At 56.0% G+C, this 9,407-nt stretch overlaps 1 protein-coding gene across 2 annotated transcripts in view; it reads right to left on the bottom strand.

The window, feature by feature from the left end:
• Positions 1-59: 59 nt before the first annotated feature.
• Positions 60-9,407, bottom strand: part of DNAH1 (dynein axonemal heavy chain 1) — a 72,776-nt gene continuing 63,428 nt past the window's right edge. For both annotated transcript variants that reach the window (XM_080384454.1, XM_080384453.1), the window contains 18 exons: positions 9,011-9,160; positions 8,455-8,615; positions 8,121-8,346; positions 7,841-8,036; positions 7,095-7,246; positions 6,422-6,618; positions 5,879-6,023; positions 5,276-5,434; positions 4,703-4,834; positions 4,348-4,518; positions 3,768-3,947; positions 3,503-3,679; positions 2,592-2,762; positions 2,277-2,407; positions 1,798-1,942; positions 1,327-1,533; positions 690-924; positions 60-381 (listed from right to left, as the gene is read on the bottom strand). In XM_080384454.1, coding sequence (XP_080240580.1) covers positions 260-381; positions 690-924; positions 1,327-1,533; positions 1,798-1,942; positions 2,277-2,407; positions 2,592-2,762; positions 3,503-3,679; positions 3,768-3,947; positions 4,348-4,518; positions 4,703-4,834; positions 5,276-5,434; positions 5,879-6,023; positions 6,422-6,618; positions 7,095-7,246; positions 7,841-8,036; positions 8,121-8,346; positions 8,455-8,615; positions 9,011-9,160 — 3,057 coding nt within the window. In that variant the 3' untranslated portion in view covers positions 60-259. The remainder of the gene's footprint in view (positions 382-689; positions 925-1,326; positions 1,534-1,797; positions 1,943-2,276; positions 2,408-2,591; positions 2,763-3,502; positions 3,680-3,767; positions 3,948-4,347; positions 4,519-4,702; positions 4,835-5,275; positions 5,435-5,878; positions 6,024-6,421; positions 6,619-7,094; positions 7,247-7,840; positions 8,037-8,120; positions 8,347-8,454; positions 8,616-9,010; positions 9,161-9,407) is intronic.

The raw sequence follows: 9,407 nt of genomic DNA, 5'->3' as shown, positions 1-9,407 counted from the left end.
GAGCACGTGGCTCCGGGCCGTGCTGTCCCAGCCAGCAGCACTTCTGTGGTGCTAAAAACCAGGTAAGTGTAGGGATTGCAACACCAGGTGAATGTGATACTGGTGGAGTCCAGTTAATTTATTGACACAGCACAGAGAACAGGAGGAGAGGGCAGCAGCTGCTGGCAGTTGGCACTTGGCACCTGCTGCACCTCTGCGCAGGATGGCAGAGCCCCCAGCTCAGGCTGCCAGGCCCCTCCTGGGCTGGTGGGTTTTCTGGCTAGAAATCCAGGGCACAGATCAGGGCTGTGCCCCGTTTGATCCAGTGCTTCTGGGGCTTGTTAGTAGGGATCTCCACAGCAATCACGTAGTTGGTGGAGTGGCCTGTTGTTGACAGCGTACCTGTAATGGGGGAAACAACGGCAGGAGGTGGTACTGCGGACCCTGCTGCACCGCACTGACCTGTGACCCCTGCCCCATACCCGTGAGCCCATGTGCGATCCCCTGGCCAGAGGCACTGCTCGCAGAGCCAGGGTGCCTGGCTGCTCAGGCTCCACGACCACAGCAGGAGAAATCTTTTTTTGTTCCTGGATGGTCTCAGCCAACAGTGCCTCGCTCCATGCCAGTGTGTGGCAGGAGGAACTCCTGTAGCCTCTCCTGGGCTGCCCTTCCTAGCGCTTACCCTGGAGATCCATCTTCAGGGCACCTACCTGCACGATTGAGAGTCTTATAGATCGGGCACAGATAGGTGCCAGCAGCTGGAGGCTTGCGGCTGGGGCCAGGAAGCAGCCAGATGACGGCCATCTCTGTGTAAAGCTCCCTGGGGCGCGACTCCGCCAGCTGAAAGGCAGCGGGGTCCCAGCGGGCGCCTTCAAGAAACAAGCCGTGGATGTAGCAGCCTTGGGCAGGGTGGCGAGTGAGCTGGCTCACAGACTCCTTCATTACCTGCAGAGGGGAGCGGGCCCAGGGCACTTCATCGAGGCGTCTCCCTTGGTCAGCCCCAGGGACCCCCTTGGGCTGCTCTTGGTTAAGTCAGCGCTGCCCAAGGGGCGCCTGCCCCAGCTCTCCGATGGGCTGGGCTGGGTTTTCGGGCACCCTGCATCATGCCTGTGGCAGGGGATGCGAGCAGGTCTGGGGAGGCGGAGAAGCCCCTGCTCGCCTTGTGGAGGTGTCTGACAGTGGATGGCTATATCTGAGCACCAAGGGGATGACGGGCTCCGTGGGCAGCAGTGCAGCTAGTGGCTTCACCTCTTGGGCAGACCAGGGCTAGAACTGCTGCCTTTGTGGCTTTTTAGCAGCACACTGCAAAAATAACCCAGAAAAATCCAGAGCCTCCAGCTCACTGACCTTGAAGCTGAACGAGATGGTGTCAATGGGGACACCGGACTTCCTGGCAAAGTTCTGCAGTGTCCCAGTGAGGAAGGCCTGTGGGAAGAAGAACCCGCTGATCCAGAACACGGAGGGGATCCCACGGCTGACCCAATTCTGCAGGAATTCAATCCGCTGCACCAAGTCATTCACCCAGGATGCCAAGGGCTTCAGCGATGGGTAGGCCTGCGGGGCAGTCACAGAGGAAGGTGTTGAACACGATCAAGGACATCCTGGACCTTGTGCCCCAGTTGCTGACAGCTGCCCAGAGGTTCATCCAGCCTGGAGCTGGAAACAAGCGCAAGCTGCACTAGGCAGGAGACACGTCCAAGGCAGGGGAGTAAGAGGCAGCTCCATGTGAAGCAGCCCAGTCCAGCTGTGGTGACTGATGACCCGTTCCCCCGGCTGGGGTGAGCTCCTGTGGGCAGCTGGGCTGGCTGGGACACATACCTTGGCATTCCACATCTCGGGAACAGTGTTGTTGTACAAGCTGCTGGCCATCAGCTCCAGCTGAGAGGACATCACAACCAGGCCCTGGAGAGCTTTCAGCAAATCCTTCAGTGTCTGAGCAACCACCTCCAGGAGTTTGTTGTACCTACAGAGAAAGAGAGTATGGATCGCTGCATGAGCGAAGCTCCGCCAGCCCCATTCCTCTTTAACGGGGTCTCATAGCTGACCCCCGTCCCAGCCCTGAACTGCTGATGTTAGCAGATGGAGACACTGATGAGTCCCCACAGGACAGGGATCAGCTGAAGGTCCTGGTGGGGATAAGACAGTTGTTAGCTTGTCTGCCAACCCCACTGCCATGTCCAGCAATGAAGTTCCTCAAAAGGTGGGGGGCAGGGAGGGGCAGGGGCCTGCACATCTCTGCTGTTCACCAAGGGACCAGCTGGTTCCTGACCCAGGACGTGATCCCGCAGTGGTTTTACCTGATCACTTCCTGTACCAGCACTGTGTTCATGGACTCTTCGTAGAGCAGCGGGTATTTGTGGATCACCTCCTGCAGGTTCATGGGGGCTGGCAGCTTTGCCAGGATGTCCTTGCAGGTCTCCTCCACCAGCTAGAAGGAAGGGAGCAAGTGGGTGAGCATCCTTCTGGCCATGGCTGCTGGGAAGGGGGAGAGCTAATGCCTGGATGGCAGTGCCGTTGCTGGCACCCAGCAGGCAGGGTGGCACCTGCTGAGAGCTGGCGTTTGTGCTGCTGGGCACTGGCTGCCAGAGCACCGATGGGATCAGGGCACCCACCTCTTCCCTGCTGCACATTCCCAGCTTGAAGGTCTTGGGTTGCAGCTGCGTAATGGCTCCCAGCAGAGCAAAGGTCTCCTTCTGAGCGAAGGTGATGTTGGCGTTGTCATGTAAACCAAAAAACTCTGGGCTATCATTGAGCGGCAGGTTCTTGATGTACTGGAGGTAGCCCTGGAGAGGAACCCGCACAGGCTGTGAGGCCAAAAGCGCAGGGATAAAGCTGCAGTGCCCCATCAGGCTGCTACAGGCCTGGCCTGAACGAAATTACTAAACCAGTGTTGCTGGATAAGCTAAACCCAGCAGATCACAGACGCGGGAGATCCTCCTCCTCTTGGTGCTTGGGGTTCATTCATCTGACTGTTACACAGCTCTTTGTCCCGTCACAACCAGGAAATGCAACTTGTGGCTTTGACTTTGGGACAGTTTATGTGTACCCAGAGCAATGCTTGCTGCTGTGGGACTTGGGCTGCTGGAGAGGCTGACGGGGTGGCAGCTCCCCTGAGGCAGGTTTGGTGTCTCAGTGGAGGCCGTGGTTTCTGCTCTGGCTGGTGAGTTAAATTGCACTTGTGCGGAAGGAAACACATGCTGTGAGAACAGGCAGCTTGGCAGTGACCCTCCTGCTGTGTCTCCTTCAGAGCTCCTCAGGTACTTTAGGTAGGTGTTACCAAAATGATTTAGAGTGATTTCAGCTGGGGAACTCTGGTATAGCTGCTACCACCTCCTGAGCACAGGGAAAAAATTTTCCTTATCTTGCAGCTTCCTGAACACAGCTGAAGATCCCCACGTTCTTACAAACCTACATTCCCTCAGGGCACTGGAAATGCAGGGGGTTTCAGGGAGGAGTAGATCCCTTTTGCACTATGATGACCCACCTGGATCTATGAGCTGCAATTTGTTACTTGAGTACTTACGTCAAGGTCAGAAGAGGTACTGATCTGCTTGTAGATCCCTGATTCAGAATAGGCAAACTCAGGAATTAAAACCTCAGGCTTGTAGAAATCTTCCAAAATACTCATGATGCAGCGCCTGTCCCAGTCGTCAGTCACACGGCCACCGTAGTTGATCTCCCCAGCCGTGTACTTCAGAACCTGCGAAGGACTCTGCCGTGGCTTTCTGACCCACACACGCATCACAAGCCTGTTCCTGCTGACAGGAGGGGCCGGCTCACACACTTACCTTGAATGGGATGTCTGTGTATTCACTCAAGAACATCTGTAGCTGACTGATGCAAATGCGGAGGTCTCCATCTGTGAACTCATAGGGGATGTTGAACCCCAGAGGCCCAAACTTTCTCCTCTCCAGCATGTTCCCATGGAAGAAGCAAAGTGACAGCAACAAAGATTTAAACTCTGCAACCTGTGGGCAGGGGAGCAGGGTATAAGAGGTGCTCAGCTTGGGAGGAAGCATCCTTGGATGGAGTCAGTTCCTGCTGGGACCTGGCAGAGACATGCCAGTTGAGCAGTTCCAGCTGGAGCCTGGAGAGGGGAAGGCTGTGGCCCAATCCCTTGCTTGAAAGCTGCAAGTGTCTTAGCCCAGGCCCCCACAATCCTGCTGCTTCTGTTTCCCAAAGTGAAACTTAATTGGCTCGCAGAGTAGATACAAGCTTCCGAGAAATACCACCAGCCCTTCTCTAAAATGTGAGAGTGCTAGCGGAGAGAAGATCTATGTCTTGAGAGAAGCAATATCCAGGTGGAAAGCATACATTGGAGCAGGCATGGGCTGGGGACAGCAAACCAAAGCATGACCTGAGTCTTACCTTGAGGCAACAATTCAAGAAGTCATCACTGAAACTAATGTAGGACTTGAGCAGGTTGGCCTTGACTCCGCGGGGGGGCTCGATGGTCATCTTGGAGCCATTCTGGAGGATGGACACAGGGAAGTGGTTGCTTGGTAGACTGGTGAGCCAGAGGCGAAAGTCCTGATGCACCTGGAAAGCCAGAAGGCAGCAAGTGCTTAGAGAGCGCAGGCACAGCCACTGCAGCTGCTCCTGCACTGATCCTTCTAGTTTTATGGGGAACCTGTGGATCGAACTAGATCTGGGCTCCTCCCAGGGCTCCAGCCTCCTGCCTGTTGTCCCCAGAGTGGGCAGGCTGCTCAGCAGCACAGCTCACCTTGCTGGGGTCAATGCCCTCGACAAGTGTCTCCAGTGAAGGCATCCAGCTGGGGGCCAGGTGGCAGTTCTGGAAGAAGACCCACTTGCCCTGCTCCACGGCACTGTGCATCATGGCTTCAGCACGGGGCCCCTGAGGAGGCAGATGAGAAGAACTCAGAGACTCTGGTTCACTGCAGGGTGTGCCCTGCTCAGCTGGACAGGCAGACAGCTGCTGGGTGGAAGGACAGCTTTCCAGAGCTACAGTCTGGCTTTGTCACCGTGGCTCAACTGGATCTTTGTGGTCTGGTGGCACAGCCAAGGCCCTTTTACAGCTTTTGCAAGCCTGTGTGGGAGAGTGGAGGGAGCGCAGGAACTGGGGATGGATTTGGGAAGTTAGAAGGCACTACAGAGGGAACCGCTGCAGCTGCCCCGAACTGGCTTCTGCAGCTGACAGAATGTTGGTGAGTAAGGGTCCTGGGGTAGCAGGGCATTTTCACTGCGCTGCAAGGGTGTCTGATCTGCTTGGAGCTAGGTGAGATCACTGGGAGTGCCAGCAGGACAGTGCTGCTGCAGGTGGGTAACAGCAGCTTACCTGGCCTTGGCCCAGAGAAATGGCAGAGAGCTTTTGGGAGAACTTCATTTCTTCAGCAAACTTGTAGAGGTCGGCAGCAGGGTCAGTGCCTGGGGACAGCACGAACACCAGGGGGGTGGTGGCAGTGGACTCCTTGAAGACAACTGAGAGGTCTGTGGTCTGCAACGCAGAATGCTGGTCAGAGACGAGGGGCCGCAGTGGCACCACGCTGCACATCCTCACCTTGCCAGGCCTCCAGCTCCTCTACAAGGCACCAGTGCGCTCGGGTGCCAAGCCCAAAACCACATTCAGTAAGGGCCTAGGACAGCTCTCCTCTGGCAGCGTTAGGAACAGAGCAGTCATCACTTTCCCATTTGTCATACAAATTCATCCCTCATACGCCTGCACTATCTGCCCCCTCTCCACTGTGTTTAACCGGTGGACATGAGGCAGGATGTCCCTTGTCTAAGACATAACTGTTGCCCCAACTGTGGGAATACTGTGGCTGCAGAGAGGCGTGAGCACCCTCACTGCAGTTGGAAAATGTTGATGACCCGTTTGCAGCAAGCTCGAGGCCTCCCGCTCCACTCCTGGCCCCACCAGTGCTTCCCTTTGGCTGGTTACCTGTGGCTCAATGAAGCGCTGATCCAAGTGCAGCGCCACGAAGTCCTGCATGGCGTTGGTGATCTTATCTCCCCGCAGACACCGAAGAACCAACAGCTTCTGGAAGGCATCAAGCTCAGCTTCCCACTTCCCAGGGAGGGCCTCTCTGCAAAGCAATTAGGTGCATTCTAGGGGCACGTGGCAGATCCTGAAGCTCCCCAGGAAGCACCCAAGGCACCTGCAGGCAGCCACTGGGCTTTCAGAAGGAACAAGGACCTTCCAGTCACTTGGCTGAGGTTGTTGCCTGTGGCTTTGAAATCTTCAGCAGGCAAACCAGAGCTGCTTCCTCTGGGGAAGCGCCAAATACTGCTGGGCTAAGGCATTGTGGGGCTCTGCCTTGGGCAAGCAACATGGGCAGGCAAGGGCTACCCTTGAGGAGACAAGGCAATGCCTCGTCCTCTCCCTTGCATGGCACTGTGGCTAGATCAGCTCCTCTTGCTCTCCCAGGGATGCCATTAGCTTCCAGGTGCAGTACAGACAAGCTGACAGAGTGGGGACACTTACCTGTGAGGCTTGGGGCTGTCAAAAATGGCCCTGAATGCTACAAGGTTGGCTGCAAAATCATTGGCAAAGCCAGAGAAGTTCTTCAGGCTACTCAAGGCCAGGATGTCTCCCCAAGCTCTCTCATACAGCCAAGCCGGAGCTGGGTTCTCCCTGGTCTCCTTTATGGTCCCTCCTGACAGCAGGTACTGCCACTCGTCCTGGGAACAAGACAGCACATGGTCATGGATTACAGCCTACCTAAGGCATGCGGATTTGTGCCATATCCAACTAAAATGCTGTAGTGCCTCTCCTGCTAGGTGTGTGTGTCAAGGAGTAAGTGAACTGGAGGGTCTGGTGAGATCTACACCGCTGTTCAGCTGCCACTAGCATTTCTATGTCTTCTGATCCCTGCCTGCTCCCTCCAAACTCGCTAAACTTTGCAGCAGCGTAGCAGCAAACTGGCAGAAGCTGCAGATGATTCAGGCTATGCAGCTCTCCATATAGACACAGGGAAATGTTTGAGATCTGAGTGAAGAGGGAGGCCCCAGGTTTGCCCACCAGCCTGCCAAGCCTGCCCTCAGCCCCAGGGAACAAGGCTCCTTTTCCACCCTGGCACACTATTCCAGGGGGCTGAACAGGCTGGTCTTGAGTTGCCCTGACATATCCCATCAAAGAACCAAGGTGACTTGCTCACCATATCGATCTGCCCATCATTCATCAAAATCCGGACACAAACCAGGAAGGCAAACATGAGCTTGTGCTTCTCAAAGAGGCTACGGCACACATTGCTGTAGAGACTGAAGGTGATGTAGTTGTTGATGTTCGTGATCCGGTCCTTCAGGGTGTCTGAAAAAAAGGCAACAACCAGACGAGGGTGGAGAGTGCTCTCCACGGCAGCTGTGGGTCCTGGTCACAGGGGTGCACCCGCACCCTGCTCAGGAAGAACAGACGCCGCTGTCAAATGTGGCCTTGGCACAGAAACCCCTGGGAAAGCACAAGGCTGCGAGACAGCACAGGGCAGAAAATGCTGCCCCAGCGCTGGGAGCGAGTCCCCACTGCACCATGGCAGCCCGCATGGGCCCTGCCACCCACCACCCCGGCTAAGGTGCTGTTGGGCGGGGAAGGCTGCCAGGACCTGTGTGGAGGCAGCTCTGTGACAAGCCGGGCCACCCCACTACCAGGATGGCATGTGCCTGGGCGCTGCGCTACCATCCCTCCCACCCAGTCAGGCAGGGCAGCGGAGAAGCCGTGGGGAAGAGAACAGAGGCCAGGCTGCGACCTTCTGTGTGGACACAACTAGGGGCAGCTCTGGACCACGCTGAGAGCCAATGCAAGTGGCCACATGTGCCTTGACTGTGCAGGTGTCCTAGCTTCTGCTGCCGCTAGACCAGGAATGTGGGGTGAGGAAAAAGATGGGAGGGGGCTGTTCTGGGCAGGTACCTGCTCTCTCGGAGTTACTGATCCCCATTAGGAAGATGCTGAGGAACCACTCAAGTGAGTACTGGTACATGGGGTCCACATTGGACAGGTCTGAGACACAGAAGTAGAGGATCTGCGAACGGACAGCCACAGGCACATACTGCAGGCGGGTGATGTTGATGTCTCTCTCTGTCTGCTCTGCCACCGTCACCTTGGCCTGGAGGACAGAAGAGGTGTTATGGTTAGTGCAGTGCTGGCAGAGGATGCACAGCTGTAGGGGGAGAGCACCTCCACCTCTGACCTGGATCTCTCCTGCCTTGAGCTTGGATGCCTCCAGCACTTTGATGAGCTCCAAGTCATCTACAGGGTTTCCTTCAGAAGTGCTGAGCTGATACAGGATCTGGTCTTCTATCTCCTTCAGCTCCTGAAGCATCTTGTCATTGCTAACAATTAGCTGCTTTCTAGCTTCTTCTAAGTCAGGCCGCTCTGCAGCCACCACTTCTCCCAGCAGTTGGTCTTCCAAGCCACTACAACAAAAGCCATGGAGATAAGGGTGGGGACAACAGGCCCAAAGATTTGAGGACTGTGAGGAATGAGGCTGAGCAGCACTGGCAGCTAATGGGGTAAGCAGGTACCTGGGTGAGAGGGTGAAGTTGATGACTGTGAGTTTCGTGAAGACCTCAGGGCTGTAGTGAGGGTTGGGCAGGTTGGTGGTCATGTACATCTTGAAACCCTCATGGTAGGGGATCACCGTATCCCCCAGCTTCAGCACAGTGTTGCCTTGCTCTTTGTAGGTCTGTACCCGCAAGGGACAAATACAAGAAGGCTGGGACGGCTACCTTTTGTGAGGAAAGGCATCCTGCTGCGCCCTGGGCTCTGCCGTGAGGGCAGAGTCTCAAGTGTCTCTGGACAGAGGAACTCACAGCTGCCTGGCAGACCCAAAGGCCTGAACCTGGACAGAGCAGCTGTATTCCATGGCCCTGCCTCCCAGGCAAAGACACCTGCTGGCAGGAGACTGGGGCACGCAGGAGGCTGCCAGCATGTTGGAGCCCCGACCAAGATGAGCACAGAACAGGCAGCATCCCCGAGAGACCTACAAAGCCACTAGACCCCACTGCACCCTGGTCAGATGCGCCCTTACAGCCCAACCAGGTACCCACTGCTCCTCCTTGCCAAGGCAAGACATAGGACCTGTTTCAGCAGGACAGGCTCGAGGGCTGGATCCAGCTCCTCGCTGACATTCTCCAGCAAGAAGGGCTTCCCAAAGGTAATGGCATTTTCCAGACTGCAGAGGAAGTCCCGGTCACTCAGTTTGGCCACCTCCAAGCCGTTCACTTTCTCCTGAAAGGCAGCAGAGGAGGGCAGGATCTCTGCAGTGTCCTGCCCACCTTCACATGCAGCTCTGGGGCATAGCACACCTCTTACTGGGCTGATTTAGCTCCCTGGCGCAGCAGAAATAATACCTTCTCTTGCTTGGCTAGTTTTTGGCTATTTTGGCAAGTTTAGTCTATGTCACCAGGCACTAGAGACAGCTCAGTGAGGCAGCAAGAAAGGGAGGTGAACAGAAAGAACCTCCTTCAAACTTCCA

This window comes from Falco punctatus, assembly GCF_963210335.1.
Source record: "Falco punctatus genome assembly, chromosome: 4".
In the NCBI taxonomy this organism is placed as follows: domain Eukaryota; kingdom Metazoa; phylum Chordata; class Aves; order Falconiformes; family Falconidae; genus Falco; species Falco punctatus.
Note: the sequence above shows the minus strand (reverse complement) of the source record. Positions and strands in the feature narration are given on the sequence as shown.